Source organism: Rattus norvegicus, chromosome Y (assembly GCF_021556685.1).
Source record: "Rattus norvegicus strain SHRSP/BbbUtx chromosome Y, alternate assembly SHRSP_T2T, whole genome shotgun sequence".
Taxonomy (NCBI): domain Eukaryota; kingdom Metazoa; phylum Chordata; class Mammalia; order Rodentia; family Muridae; genus Rattus; species Rattus norvegicus.
The window spans coordinates 69,200,640-69,217,143 of record NC_141555.1 but is presented as its reverse complement, the minus strand read 5'-3'; the positions used below and the strand labels follow the sequence as shown (position 1 = coordinate 69,217,143).

At 42.5% G+C, this 16,504-nt stretch overlaps 1 protein-coding gene across 2 annotated transcripts; it reads right to left on the bottom strand.

The window, feature by feature from the left end:
- Positions 1-2,232: 2,232 nt before the first annotated feature.
- LOC103694730 (Y-linked testis-specific protein 1-like) lies at positions 2,233-11,988 on the bottom strand. Of its 2 annotated transcripts, NR_190786.1 has the most exon segments (4): positions 2,233-2,342; positions 9,685-9,853; positions 9,933-10,802; positions 11,831-11,988. NR_190786.1 is itself a non-coding variant. In NM_001447524.1 (3 exon segments), a coding segment is annotated over 1 exon segment (792 nt). In that variant the 5' UTR covers positions 10,726-10,802; positions 11,831-11,965; the 3' UTR covers positions 9,773-9,853; position 9,933.
- Positions 11,989-16,504: the final 4,516 nt, after the last annotated feature.

Here is a 16,504-nt window from a genome sequence, read left to right as displayed (position 1 = left end):
CTTTGAAGGTTGTCAAGATATGAATGGCCCGTTTTACAGGCTCTTTGCTTATGATCCACCTGTCTGGTCTACTGAGCCTCGGTACCCTATCCTGTAGGTCCTCGATCAGTAATGATCCCCTCACCCTTGTGGATTCATGCTTTTGAACACTGATTTACAATTTTTTTTGTGCAGTCGTAGGGAGGTTTGGCACCAACTGATTTCGTTCAGCCTGTGCTATTTAACAGATAAAGATCCGGTGAACTTTAAAATATTCATTTGAATAATTTAATTTTATATAGATAGTAATATGATCTGGTGTGGAATTCAAATATTTCGCCACCAAGGAACTGAATTTAGGACGTTGTGTAAACTTTTAAAAACCATTCTCTGGTTTTAAATTTTGGGGTGTGCGTGTGCGTGTGCGTGTGTGTGTGTGTGTCTGTGTGTCTGTGTGTGTGTTCATGTGTTTCACTGTGACTAGGATCCCATCTACAAAATCTGCACAGATATTTCCCAGAATAGACGGGTGGAGACTCTGGAAGCTCTTCTCCCCCAACTGAGGAACTACTGGCAACTGATGACTACAGGGAAGAGGGCCCGTTTTCTTCATGGATTTGGCCCGTTTCAGCTGTCCATGCTCCCCTGGATGTTTGTACCCACCCCACACATCTAGTCAGCACTAAATGGACTCAGCAGTTTATGTTAAAATGCAGATGGAATTCGCAGGGAGGAAAGGGGAGGGATTTGAAGGGAGGGGATGGGGATGGATTTGCTCAAACACATTATGTGTATGTACCAAGTTCTTAAGGAAAAAAAATAAAATGAAGTAAGTAAATAAATAAATAAATCTGCTCATTTGTGCACATCTGCATGGATTTATGTGTGTGTGGGAGAGGGTTGCAGCACCCTGCTCCAAGAGGATACCATGCAGTATCTTTCTCTATGTCTCTCTGCCATTTTCTTTTGATGCATTGTTGTGGTTTGAATACTCTTGGCGCATGGGAAGTGCCACTAGTAGGAGGTGTGGCCTTGTTGGAGAAAGTGTGTCACTATGTAGGCAGGCTCTGAGGGCTCCTAGTGTTCAAGCTCTGCCCAATGAGGAAGAGAGATGCTCTTCATGGCTGCTTGTGGCTGCAAGTCTCTTTCTGGGCTGCCTTTAGATTTAGATATAGAACACTCTCAACCACCATGTCTACCTGGACACTCCCATGTTTCCCACCATGATAATAACGGACTGAAGCTCTGAAACTCCATGCCAGCCCCAATTAAATGTTTCCTTTATTAAGAGCTGCCTTTGCCATGGTTTCTCCCCACAGCAATGGAACCCTAACTATGACAGGTATTGTCTTTGCCTGATCCCAAACTCTCATATTTTCATCCGGGCTGGAGCCAGCAGACCTTGGTGATTCTGTTCCCCCTCCCTGTCCCTGCGGTTACAGGTTTCCCCTGCCTCTTTCATGATGTCTGGGATCAGAGTTCAGGTCTGCTTAGGCAGCAAGCTGTTTCACCCACCGATCCTCCTCAGACCCATCCTGTGGTTTTTATGGCTTACAAGATGATTACGGTCAACATGCAAACACAAATTAGAGATGGCGAGAGCATCTTGATTTTACCTTGTTTCGGTATATTTGAGTTATTTCAGTGTCTTGATTTCACCTTGTTTCGGTATATTTGAGTTGTTTCAGTGTCTTGATATCACCTTGTTTCGGTATATTTCAGTTGTTTCAGTGTATTTGAATGATAGCTGAGGATTGGGAGACTTAGTCCGAGATGGGAATGAGAAAGTGAGGATTCAAAGATCTATCGGATCCCTGCCACTTGCCCTTGCATTCAACATTTCATATTTAAAAAACAACAACAACCACCACAAACGACAATATTCAACAAGTCATGCATACAACAGACTGGCAGAGAAGACACTAAAGAGATTACATACTTGTAACCTCACTTTCTCCAATAAAGCCTAATGTATTGAGCTGATGGATTTTGTTTTCAAACCCTGATGATTAATCCCTAGATTGGAGCCCCATAACATTGTGATGAATGACACCGTGGTCGATGGGATAGGCACTATTTGTCTTAAAACTTGAAACTTATTCATAAAACTGTTAAATGGACAACAGGTAACTTTAATGAAATAAATACGGAAGTATTAGAAAAATAAACAGGAAGATGTGTGCTGTAGTTACTGTTCTATTGCTGTGAAGAGACACCATGACCAAACCAATTTATGAAAGGAAACATTTAATTGCGGTCTTACAGTATCAGAGGGTGAGTCCATGGACCATCGTGGTAGACACCATGGCAGCAGGCTGGCAGGCAGGCAGGCATGGCTGGAGTAGTTCCTGAGAGCTCACATCCTGCTCGACAGATGAGAGAGAGACAGAGAGAGACAGAGAGAGGGAGGGAGAGAGAGAGAGAGAGAGAGAGAGAGAGAGAGAGAGAGAGAGAGAGAGAGAGAGGGGAGAGAGAGAGAGAGAGAGGGAAAAGAGAGAGAGAGAGGGGAAGAAGAGAGAGAGAGAGAGAGAGAGAGAGAGAGAGGGAGAGAGAGAGGGAGAGGGAGAGGGATAGGGAGAGGGAGAGGGAGAGGGAGAGGAGAGGGAGAGGGAGAGGGAGAGGGAGAGGGGAGAGGGAGGGAGAGGGAGAGAGTGAAGCCTGGTGGGCTTTTGAAATCTCAAGGCCCCCACCTCCCATTGACACATCTCTTTTAACAAAAACACAATGCCCAATCCTTTTTAAACAATCCACTAAGTGAAAACCAAACACATTCAAATATATGGAATTCTGAGGGTAACACTTATTCAAAATCCTAAAGTATGTTTTTTTTTCTTTTAAAAGAAATCAAGTAATGAGTGTCCATCCCATTTGGTAGTATTTTTTATCGTTACATTTCATTTCTCAGAGGTTAGCGTTATTTGCATAACAACTATCCAATCAAGCCTGAACTCTGGAATAAGCCAAAGGCATCATACCTCCCCCCTTTCTACTTGATTATCCACATAGGCATTAATTATCTGTACGGAAACATATTCCTTCATCCTGATTTAGTTCGAAGCATGGGGAGCTATTGATGTGCAATTAATTGCTATTCATAATGGGATAAAATGGAAGCAAACATGATTGAGTCTATTGTTGCTGGGAGCTGAAGATTTTCCTTCCATTTAATAAAACGTGAAAAATATGATTTTTAACGCAAGCCTAGAAACTGCAACAAAGCCTTTAGTTTATATTTTTTCATTATTTCCAGATCGTTCTCTGTGATACACAGGAACATAGAGGAGGAGAACTGTCTGGAGACACTGACACACACTCAACAAAGGATTTGTTTGCGCAATATGGAGATATATCCTGTCCTCTGAGAGTTGGCCCCAGGACTCCCAATGATCTAAAAGTCCTCAGGTTCCTTGGCTAAAATGAGACTGCATTTGCATATAACCTATGCAAGCCTCTTGAATACTATAGTCATATTTATGTGTCTGTATGTGTGCATGTGTGCATGTGTGCATAGAGACATGTTAGTTCAGAGGCTGGGGGAGGGTAGAGCGTGTTCTGCTCCTTCACTACCTACTGTAATCTCTTGTGAGAGGGTCCCTTGCTGAACCTGAGGTGAGGCTCACTGTCAGGAAGCCACCATCATCCTCCTGTTCCCATACCAAGCACTGGTGTTTGCATGTGTGACCACACATTTGGCTTTACCCCTCTGCTGTCATTCCAGATCCTCCTACATTTTAAATAATCTCTGAATTGCTTTTGTACTTAATGAAATGAAATCATGTGGGACTGTTATTTAGGAGATGACAAGAAAAATGGTTTGTATGTGTTCAGTGTAGATTTAGTATTTTAAAAACCACTTTTGTTAGTTCCTGGAGAACTTCGTACATTATATATTGGTAGAATTTACTTCTCACATCTCTTCCTAACTCCTCCCAGATTCATCCCGACCTAATCCCTTCGCCCAACTTCAAGCTCTCTTTCTGCCCTCTGTAATAACCCACTCAAGTCATTTACGCTGCCCATAAATCATGGGCATTGGGCAAGCCACTGGAGCCTGTGCAGCTTATCACCAGCTACATCTTTGTAAAAAACTGACTCTCCCTTTCCTATCACTTAGGGCTGGGGGATAGTGGTCCTGTTGTGTATAGAAGACACTGCTTTGTTCTGGTTCCTGCTGACATCTGTATATTATATTTCAACTCTCTCTTCCATGAGGGTTCCTAAGACTCAACTCCTTCCCTTTTTCCCTCTATCTGTGAGTCTGTATATATGCGTGTTTGTCTATATTATAGATGTCCCATTTTACATTCAAGAAAACACATGGTGGGGGGCGTCTTTTCAATTGATTCTGAAGGTATCTCACCCCAGACAAAATGCTGCAATGCAGACAGGGTGTAGCTCAGTAACAGAAAGAAATAGGAAATGTTGAGAAATCTACCCAGTTGTTGCTAGTGTGAGGTGAAGTTTAAACCTCTGACACAACCTTCTGGCCCTACCCTATGGGTTTAAGATACACATTGTCCCAGTTCAATGTTCAAAGTTTGGACTATGAAAAGCCATTGGACCCTGTGGGCTGTAATTAATGAGTTCATCTGTTGATGGATGTGTATGAATGTGGTGGGAAACTAGGAGATAGGAAATTAAGGGACTTGGTCATTTGGGATATGTCTTGGAGGGTGTTTTTTTTGTCCTTGGTCTCTTCCTGTGTTGGTGCTTCTTGGATGCCAGTGAGGTTAGCAGTTGAGCTCTATAGTGCCCCTTTCATGGTCATGTGTCCATGGACTGAAACCTATGAAACCATGAACCAAAATGAGTTTGTTTACTATATGAGTTGCTGGGCAACTTGTAAGAGTGATGAATGTGATTAATGTGAAAGTGGCCAAAAGTGATGCTGACATACCAGGTCAGGACCGGATTTGGTTTAGGAGGACCCAAGACTTAATCCTTTAAATACTTTGTCTGGAGGCTGCACGCTAAGAGAAGTCCCAATGTTTCCCAAGTGGTTTTATCCAGACGATTCTGCCAATGTATCAGTTGTCTTAGCAAATCAAGTGCCTTGCTGCTTCCCGCTCAGGTCCTTCTCCTGACTTCAATTCTGTGTTTTTAATAGACTTTGATATCATATGAACTAGTGGGAAATGAGTATTAAAAAAAGGAAGGAAGCTATAAATTTTGCTTTAAAATCATTAAATTACACACTTAAAATAAATGGATTTTTTAAGTATGTAAATTATACTTCAATAAAGCTGCAAAAAAGGTTTGGTCAACTGTGATGCTTGTTATGTGATTTGCTATTTGTCATAGTTCCTGTGACTTTGCTCTTTCTAGTAGTGGGTTTTATTACAGATGACTCAGACACCAGTGTAACCATGCAGCGAGAACACTCCGTTCTGTCAGGGAAAAAAAATCAAGTCAAATTCATTGGCTTTCTTGATGAGGGTTTTTCTGGTCACAGCTGAGTTGGTTGGAAGTTGGACAGCTATTGGCTGAGAGGAAAGATGGAGAGAGCACAATGTTTACAGGGATAACTAAAGGTTGTGCTCACGAAATGAGTTGAGTTTCACGGAGAGCAATTGCAGAAGCTCTAGCGACTGATGGAGCTGGGGCCTAGGACCCTTGCAAGACTGCCATTATATGTTTTGTGATGTAACGGCTGAGTGTGAGATAAGGCTAGATGAAGTGGAAAAATTTTGGTTACTTTGGAAACTCACTTGTCTCACAGGATATTTTTCTAGAAGCTATGTTAGGAGAGGATGTTTTGCAGAAGCAGACACATGAGAAGGCATGTGATATTTCGCTGGAGAACATGCTTGAAGGGGGACAGGATGTTTATGGAAAACATAAATGTAATCCAACAGAGAGGGAGAGGACATTTTTACATTGCTACACCTTGCAAGGCTTCGATGGTCTTTGCTGGTCTTCGTTCCATAATGAGAAACACCCAAAAGGACCTGTGCTATACGGGCTGCTTCTGGCTGGTTCTGCTGCTTCTTGTTGGTTTGTTAGAGCCTTGTAGTCTCTTCCAGATCAAGGCACTGCTACTGATTTGTGTTTTGCGTTTGCTATTGGACCATACTGCACAATGAAGATTGGAGTTGCCCCAAAGAATTACTTCTAAATAGGTCCAAAACTCTCTCCCTTTTCCTATCAACTTTCTCTTTCTGCTACCTCTGGTTAGTGGGCTTGAAAGGTGGTTAAAGTGTTTAAGAACCCTAAATAAAGTAGGTTTGGAAAAAATCTAAGCCTACAGATAGTCATGGGTTTTGAGAAAGGGCTATGTCTCCTGCTGAGAGGAGATGATATGTTTTGACTTTTTGGTACTGTGGTCTACTGTGACCCATTAAATGGATAGTGACTGACAGTCTTCCAGTAAGTGTAACACACACTAAAATGCTTTTGCTTGGCATTGGGAGCTGTAGAATGTATTAATTTCTAGTCAAATACCCTCGAATATTCATGTTGGTGACAGTAGTTACACTTCAGTTCTGCCATACAGGGAAGTGGGTCTATACACTGAGAGAAGAGAGTGGCTGGTGGTGAGTATGTAACATGGAGTAAGAGAAACATTAAGGTGCTGGGTCTCTCGCTCTTTTTTTTTTTTCTCAACTTGACAATTTGGAGTCAACTGAGAAGAGAGAACAATTAAAGAACTGCCTCCATTAGATTAGTCTTTGTGTAAGTCTATGGAACATTTTCTTGATTAATGATTGTTGTGGGAGGGCCCAACATCAGTAGTTATGTATATAAAGAAAAGCCTTTTAGGCTGTAAGAAATAGTAAGGGAGCAAGCCATGGGGAGTGTGGTGTTTTGAATAAGAAAGGCTCCCACAGTCATATATTTGAATATATAGGTAACAGGGAGTGACAGTATTTTCAAGGATTAGAAGGATTAAGAGGTGTGGCCTCATTGGAGGAAGTGGGTGTGTCGACAAGGTTGGAGTTTGAGTTTTCAAGAGCCCCATGCTTTGCCAGAGTTTCTCTTTTTCTCTCTCTCTCTCTCTCTCTCTCTCTCTCTCTCTCTCTCTCTCTCTCTCTCTCTCTCTCCCTCTCTCTCTCTCTCTCTCTCTGCTTACAGAGCAGTAGCTCTCTATTGCTCCAGTGTTATGCTCCCTGCCATGATGATGGAACAGGCTTCTGAAAACTGTAACTAGCCTCCAATTACTTGCTTTCATTTACACTAGTTGCCTTGACCATGGTATCTCTTCACAGCAAGAGAACAATGACTGAGACAGGGAGCAATCCAACAAGCAGTGGTCCTTGTTACCGCTTCAAGCTCCTGTTCTTGTTTCCCTCAGTGAATTTCTGTAACCTGTAAGGCAAATAATCCTTTCCTCCCCAAGTTAGTTTTGATCACGGCATTCATCAGGGAGAGAAGGAAGAAACTAGAACTTCACAGGTCAGTACATGAGCAAGTCTTACCTTTAAATTAAAACAAAGTGTCTATATGTTTCTATTTGTGGTTATGAGGTAAACATCTGTTGCTCTACTAGACACACTGTTTCTATAAGAAATTGTCTTACTTAGGGTTTCTATGGTTGTAAGGAAACACCGTGACCAAAGTGCAAGTTAGGGAGGAAAAGGTTTATTCAGCATACACTTCTTCATTGCTGCTCATCACCAAAGGAAGTTGGGAAAGGAACTCAAACAGGACGGGATCCTGGAGGCAGGAACTGGGGCAGAGTTTATGGAGTGTCACTGCTTACTGTCTTGGTACTCATGTCTTGCTTAGCTTGCTTTCTTATAGAACCCAGGACCACCAGCCTAGGAATGGTGCCCCTCACAGTGGGCTTAACCCTTCCCCACCAAACACTAAGAAAATGCCCTACAGCTGGATCTTATGGAGGCATTTTCTCAACTGAGGCAACCTCTTCTCTGATGACTCTAGCTTGTGTCGGATTGGCATAAAATCAGGGTGGTGGTTAGAATGTGATTGTCCCATGGGAAGTGTAGCACAAGTAGGAGGTGTGGCCTTGTGGGAGTAGGTGTGGCCTTGTTGGAGGCAGCATATCACTGTGGGGGTGATATGCTTCTTCTCCAACACCATGTCTGCTAGAGGATTCTATGCTTCCTGCCTTGATGAAAATAGACTGAACTTCTGAACCTGTAATCCAGCCCTAATTAAATGTTGTCCCTTATAAGTTGCCTTGGTCATGATGTCTTTTTGCAGCAATGAAACCGTCAGACAACCAGCCAGTATAAAAACCACCAAATAGCAGAATTAATTAAAAAAAAGAAAGTATTTTCAAGTCGTGCAGTGAGAAACTTATTATTGAGAGAAGAAACAGCAATGGATGAGTCCAAGACAAGGTTGCCTTGAAATACATTCTTGGAGTTTAGATGTGGTTCAAGGAGACCCCACGGAGTGCACAGGGGCTTCTCAGCAGGAGAGAGCTACAAGGTCAGGAACCACAAAGCCTTTTAAAGTCATGGCAAATAGCATAGGAAAGAGCTCAGCACCTCTGTATTGGAGGCACTGTCAAGAGTTTTCTGAGGATAAGCTTAAGTGTGGGTAAAAGACTGAAACTTCCTGGGGCTAGATAGGTAACAGGGCCCACAGGTGTGGAGGAAGCCATCCAGTCATAGGAGAGTCAGGGAAGACAAGCCAGTGCAGGAGCTCTTTGTGGTCTTCTAGGGGCATTGAGCAGAGACCTCCAAAAATATTACAGGATGCAACAGAAGCAAACAGTGCTCAGGGAAGCTAAATACAGGATCCATGTAACACCTGACAGAAGCTTACGGCATCCTCATCTTCTCTTCTAAATTACTTTTTACTGATCATACAAATAATGGGCTTTATGATACTTTCAGCAATCGATAGATATAAGCTTAGTTTGGCATTCACTACTCTTGAGTTATCCTCGTCAAAATGTCCTCGGGGAAGCCTCCACCTCACATCCACCTTCTGTAGTGATGGCTTGGTTGTTCTTTAAGGAACCAAAGAGACCAATATGTATGTGGCCCAATTTCAACTCATTCTAGACCCTTTCTTTTCTTCCTGGGTCTCCTGCTTCACTTTTTGAGAACTCCATCTTGGAATTCCTTCGTCCCTCAGTGTCCTCTACTCCTTCATGTGTTCTTTAGTCTTTCTTCCACATCACCATCAATTTAATCTTTCTTACCCTCATCCTGGTCTCTTCTCTGCATATGAAGGTTGGATTTATTTAAAAAGATGACCTAAGGGCCTGGAGAGATGACCAATTGTTCAAGAGCTGGTCTGCTTTGAAAGAGGACCTGGATTTTGTTCTTTGAGCTCATGTCCAATGGGCCCCAACCACCTCTAATTCGAGCTCCAGGGGACCTGCCTATTCTTGTCTCTGTGGTCTCCTCTATTCATGCCCTGCCCCCACCCACATGATTAAAAATAATACATCTACAGATGAGAAACAGGATTCATTAGGTTTTGTTAGTCAAACTAAACCTGCTCTTCTCTGATTCTGATTCTGCTTGGATCAGTTTATCGGGTTTCCCTGTGAGTTCCAAAACCAACTCCCTGTTACCTGCCTCTCTTTCCCCAACAGTCTGTTTTTCCCTCAAACTTCACCTCAGAAAGTCTATCTATTTTTGCCCCCTCTCCACTGCTTCCTAAACATCCATCTTTTTTTTCCCGTGCCATCCCTGCTCCTCTAAGCCTCATCTCCACTTTTTTTCTCTCTCTAAAAACCAGAACAGCTCAGTCCTGTTAGTTTTAGCCTTGTGACATTAGACTTACTGTTCACAGCGTTGACTTTTCTGGCTTCCTCTAGATGTTCCATCCACCAAAGCCCGTCTCCTCCACCAAAGTGGTCAGACACAACATGTCACATCACACATTTTAATTTTTAGAGCAAAAACAAATTCCACTGGAAAAGATACTGGAGTTGTCAAAGGCCCTTGGGTATCTGAAACAAAGAAAAACAAACATTTTCCCCCAATCCAATAAATTACCCATCTATGTGCCCCACACTTTGTGAATTTCACCTTAACTGATCTTTTCCACCAGATTATAGATGTAGATGTGGACGTCGCCATCAAACTTGATGAAGTACACAGAAGGCTTGGCTAGAACTTGGTAAATGACTTTGCCTATCTTTTTGGACCCGTCGCTTCTGGTGTAATGCACACATTGACCTGTTAAGATGTCGCTGTCAGCGTCTGACTTCACCTCTGCTGGAGGAGTCTCTGGAATGATACGGAGGTTACCTTCTGCGTAATCCTCCAGGAGTTGGTAGATGTATAGAACTGGATCTATCTCGTAGGTGATATAAAACCAGTCCTTCATGATTGGCACCTGGGCCAGGACCACCCCCCTCCAGTTGTCCTTAGAGCCATGTTTGTTCTCAAATTTATGCTCCACAGCTCGGGCAACCATGGCACTTGCGAGATGGGCATCTTTCACTTGAGGAAACACTACTTTGTGAGGCAAGACCTTAAGCTTTAAAATCCTCTCATCGCTGTAAAGTTCAAGTGCATAAACACAGTCAATCCCGTCATACTTGACCAGATAGAGAGAGGGATTTGTTGGCAGTTGATCTAGAACGATGGCCTTCCATTGTGTGACGGGCTCATCACCTTCCTTCCATCCATGAGAAATTCTGCAGCCCACAATGTTCCCCAGGGCCTGGCGAGAAGGCCTTCTCCTCCGCTTCTGGAAGGATGGTGTGCTCATCCTCTTCAGAGACATCCTCTTCTTCATGGCTGTAGACCTAGTGTGGTAGGCCACGGCACTCCTGGTCCACTGTCTTGTGGCTATCGTTCTGTGTTCAGGATTCATACTTGCCCATGGCCAGGGTTTGAAGAGCTTGCCTGCTTAAACCATACACAATGCTGTTGCCTCTGTCATATGAGTGCCTGCAAGAACAATTTGGTTGGGGTGAGGGAGCACTGGACCAAGGCTCTTGTCTAACAGAACTTTGGAGGGGGTGAGGAAGGTGATGGTAAACAGGTTTTAGCATCTGAATCTAATTCTGTCATAATCAGAAGCTCATACTAGGGCTGGGCAATGGTGGAGCACACCTTTAATTCCAGCACTTAAGAGGCAGAGGGAGGAACACCTCTGTGAGATCAAGGCCAGCCTGGACTACAGAGTTAGTTCCAGGATAGCCAAAGCTACCCACAGAAAAACCCTGTCTCAAAAATCAAAATCTAAAGTTCAAAGGGAAATGAACAAATAGTTCTCTACAGCTCAGAATAACCTATTCAGAGACATTTCTTGGGCCCATGGCACTTTGCCTCTGCTGCGGAACCTCTCCTTGAATGGCTAGGTCAGTGTGGGATTAAGTATCCCTGTCCCTCACTTTAAACAAGCAGAACAGAAAAAGGATAACAAAGGACGGAGAAGGGTGGCCACACCCCTCTTATACGCTCTAACTGTGAGCTATGTGGCAACATCCACAACTATCTGCCCAGAGACACAGCACATCAGTCCACTGGCTTTCTGTATTGTGCATCCAGACCCAGCCCCAGGTTTATTCCGCGAAGCTGTTGCATCTTCGACCGCAACAAGATTCTTTTGTCTAGGCAACAACAGCCATTTAGAAATAAAGTCTCCTGCGGTTGGGATTTAGCTCAGTGGAAGAGTACTTGCCTAGCAAGCACAAGGCCCTGGGTTCGGTCCTCAGCTACGAAAAAAAAAATCAAAAAAGAAATATTATCTCCTAAAATGTACATTCACAGAGAGGAGCTTTGGCATTTTAGTAGGATTATGAATTAGATATTGTTAGCAAAGGATAATAAACTCCGGAGACTGACTAGCCTAGACCATCCGCCTAGCTCTCAAACATGGAAGACATTAGAACATACGGTTACTCGCTGTACGAGGGAAAACTATTAGCTTTCTGGCCTACAAGGGTCCCAGTTATCTTCATAAATGTATTTACCGAAAGAAAATGTCCTAGTCGTCCAGATTCTGTCTTCTGAAATCGGTAAGGCACCAAAAGCCTGTTGAACAATTGTGGGGTTCAGGAGCTGAACTGGCTTTCACACACCGCTGGGAAGATAGTGAACCCACCTTCAAGGTGTCAAGCGCCCCCTAGTGGAAGAGATGCGCAACCTCCGCCCTGTGTCTGTGACATAATCCAGGCTCTGCTTATGTCATAGAAGCCCTCTCAGGCCAGTTCGTTCCCTAGTTACGCTTAGAAACTTCCAGCATCTAGGTTTTAGCATCTCATGTAGACTCCTGGAGACCAAAATAAAGTCCCCACCCAAATATTCTGATGACTCGAGACACAATCTACCCAAGTAGATCTTTTCATGCATTTTTTTTTTTCTGAAAAAGTCTTTGGTTTCTGAGTCACCAACATTCTTGGTGGTTATTTTCCCAGCTCCTATCTTTTCTTTGGTTATCTTTAAGCCATTCTCCGTATCAGACGTATTGCTAGCCTCTCTTTCTCCGAGGCAGCCCACTGGATAGCACACCAAAATTAGCTTTATCAAAACCCACATTTAGAGGAGGGCTATTTTTATTCAAACAAAGCTGGAATTTTTACAGGATTAAATACCTTGTATTGAAGTCAATGGCAATCATTAATTATGAATTCTTTGAAAAGAGGGAGGAAAAATTAGCTCCTGGACCTGCTTCCAAAGCTGGGATAAACTGAAGACAAACCCGATATCGACCAGTCATATTTTAAATGTCTTTAAAGTTAACCTGCACTTCTGGTTACAATGAATTTATTAGATCAAATGCAGTAAAACAGGATGAAATAGATGAGGTAATTTTGTTTTTGAAATATGGGTAGACAGAATAGTGGAAGCAGGTAAGTTTGGAATTTACCTGTAAATTAAAGGGCACTTTAATTGTTTGTGTCACATAGTTCTTCAGATCTTCAAAAGGATTCTTTTCAGAACCCTGCCCTGTCCCCACTACACTCTGACCATCCGTTCCCTCTTCCCAATAATTCCCTTCCACTTTAACATTATAATTTTTTAAATGTACTTAGAGCTTAACTTATGGCAGCTTTTTAAAATCTGTCCACTTTTCTAAGTTCACCGTCTTCTTTTTCTCTCTTCTATCTTAATTTTAAGCACATTTTCCTTCACATTTTGTGTTTTACTCTCTCTCTCTGCTCTTATGACTCCTCTGCCATTTTATGACTGTTGGTCCACTATGTGGCTGACGTCATTGTGGGGTTAATTCAAATGGCATGATTTTCCCCAATTTCTCCCCTTCATCTTACTTCTCTAGGCACCTGCTGATATTTATAGCCTTCGGGATTTTTTTAAGCCTGGAAAGCACACAAACACACACATACATACACACACATACATGCACACACAAACACACACACACAAACATACACATATACACACTCAAACATTCAAATACAGAGAGAGAGAGAGAGACAGAAACAGAGATAGTTACAGAGAGAGACAAAGAGCCCATGAGAAAACATGTAATATCATCTTTCTAAGAACAATAAACAGAGCCAACTTTCAAAAAAGTGAAGAACAAGTAGGCAACCAGAAGAATAATCTCATCATAGCCATCAACTTGAGGAGGAAAGAGGAGTTTGTCTCACTCAAGGCTTCTAGGTACCTGTCTGTTACTGAGCGAAGTTGGGGCAGGAACTCATGCAGGACTCTAGAGGCAGGAAAGGAAGCAGAGACAACTTAGAAATGCTGAGCACTGGATTGGTATCCATGACCTACTCAGCTTTCTCTCCTTCTCATACTACCCAGGGCCACCTTCATGGGGGATGACAGTACCCATAGTGGGCTAGACCCTTCCACATCAAACATAAAAAAAAAATCCTTACTGATGTGGCCAAAGGCAAATCTGATGGAGGCAATTCTTCAACTGAAGCTCCTTCTTCCCAGGTTGAGTCAAACTGACAATAAAAACTAACCAGGACCAATGCATATCCATTCTGATTGCCACACTGTGTGAAATAAACAAGCCATTCGAATAACATTAGCTGTTGATCACTGGATGAATGGCTTAAAAAATGTGACATACATTGATGTGATTTTCATCTATGTGTAACAGGAAAGGGTTTTGTTCTCAGAAAAACGGATTGAACTGTAAAATACAATATGTTGTGTGAACGAAGCCAGAGTCAAACAGACGGTTGTGAAATTTATATTTTAATAAGGGATATTAAGTGAAAGGGCCATTTAAGTATAGAAAGGGGAACAGCAGGGTGTGTGTGTGTGTGTGTGTGTGTGTGTGTGTGTGTGTGTGTGTGTGTGTGCAGGTGGAAATGGAGGTGAGTGGTGAGGATGAAGTTAGCTAATATACAGTATAAACTGGTACAAGGAGTCACAAGTAAGCCCACTGACTTGTTCATTTAAAGCACACAGCTATATGAGAACTGAGTGTAAAACAATGTTTTGAATAAATTGGGGGTTTATAGCTTAGAGTTACCATAAATTTTATTCATATTTTCCTTCCCACAGGTGGCTCTTTCTTTTTCGAGCTTGATACTGGTGACAGGATATGCCAATGAGCTTTGGTGTCTGTACCTCATTAATCACCCGGAATTCAGGTAATTCAGTGAGGCTACCGTGGGGAAGGAGATAGTTAGAGATCTTAAGGGTACATGATGTGGGAAGAATAATGCCCACACCCACTATAGATATCCAAATATTCACTCTCATCTCTGGTTTGAATGTGTTCGCCCAAAAGAAATTTTCTGAAGATTAATCCCCAGTGGGAATGTAGTTGTGAAGAATTGATTAGGTCAAGAGGGATCCGACCAACAAATAAAGATCCATTAATGATGCTATTGTGGAAAAAGGTTAAATTATGAAAGGGAGTTTGGCTCCCTCTCTTGTCTTCCTACCCATTGGATCCCTTCTGTGGTGACAACATCCCACAAGAACTCCTTCCTGTTCCGATGGGCTCTTCATTTTGGATTTATAGGCTTCTGAATCAGAATAATACAGAATTTGCGTCATTATAGACTAGCCAATTGGTGCCATTCTGTTTGACCATACAAGCATGAACATGCCTCAGAATTGTGAGCAGCCGGGTCATAGGGGAAATCGAAGCTTGCAGAGAGGACTAGGTTGTTAGTGCTGACTGAAGACAAGATGGGTTCAGTGTTAGCGCGTGTGCTCTTCATGAAAGAAACAGCACAGAGGAAGAGTGTAGATTGTAAAGATGCAGCTTGGGCGGCAATAAGACTTCTACTATTGGCTTTGTGGGGACAAGGAGCCATTAGGTAAGGGGAAAGATAGCTAGGGATAGCTTCAGCCATTGCTTTTGGCTAGCAGAACCCATTTTAGAATCCTTATCTTCGAGGATGTAAAAGAAAACTGCCTGGAGTCAGTTGATACATAAGTAACCATCAAGAGTGTGTCCACTATTACAGAGGGCCCAGGAAAAAGCCTGATATTGGAAGATCCTTTGCCTTCAAGATATGGAGACTTCTCCCCGGCATCACTGGGCAACCTATCTAAGTCGGTAAGGGCATCCCACTAAGTCCAGATCAGTGGTTCTTAACCCTTGGATTGAGACCCTTTTGGGAGATCAAATTGCCCATGCAAAGGGTCACATATCATATGTCCTGTATATCAGACATTTACATTACAATTCATAACTATAGCAAAATTATAGTTATGAAGTAGCAATAAAATAATTTTACAGTTGGTGGAGATTTATTAAAAGGTTACGTTAGGGAGGTTGAGAACCACTCTTCCTGACCCCTCTAAAATATGCCTGTTGGTATAGACTGGAGGTATAATCCCGTTTAATCAATCAGGCAAATCCAGAAAAACCAAAACACCTTCAAAAGGTTATGAAGGATAAAAGGCCACTGTACCCACAGTGTCAGGACTGCTGACATGTTACACAAATGATGTCAAAATGGAAATCATGTAACACCATGACCATGCCCCTAAATGAAAAGCAGAGGAGAAAAACCAGTTCCGTGGTGGTGGCACTGAGAGAAAACCATTGTCAGAAATGTCAGCAAGGATTTTAAAGCAACAATTCAAGTGTCGACAATGAGAAACTTCCAAAACAAAAGTATTCCCATAATCTTGGTGAGGTAATAGAAGAAATAAGCGAAAATCAAATAGGAACTCACTGAATTAAAACAAAGACTAAGAGTAGGAATTGAAGACATGCCTGGCAAGATGAACAATGAAGTGGAGTTTAGAGCAGGCAGAAGGGGCTGTGGAGATGGCTCGCTGCTTAGAAACACTGCTTGCTCTTGCAGACGACCAGGGTTCAGAGGATCTGATGGACTCTTTGTTCAAAACACACACACACACACACACACACACACACACACACACACACACACACACACACCTCATAGAGATAAAATTAAAAAAAATTAAAAAAAAAGGAGTCAGGTATGCCCCTTTAATCCCAGCACTCAGAAGCATGCTGATCTCTGTGAGTTCAATGCCTACCTGGTTTATACAGTGAGTTTCAGGCCACCCCTAAATACATAGTGAAACCCAGTGTCAAAATAAAACAGAACAGTGTGTTATATTTATTTCTGATAATGTAGGCAACAGAGAAACTATTTCTACAGAGAAAGAACTTACTGTTGAAAGAATCAGTGGGCTGGAAGGAGACCCCAATTCTTTGTGTCACTACT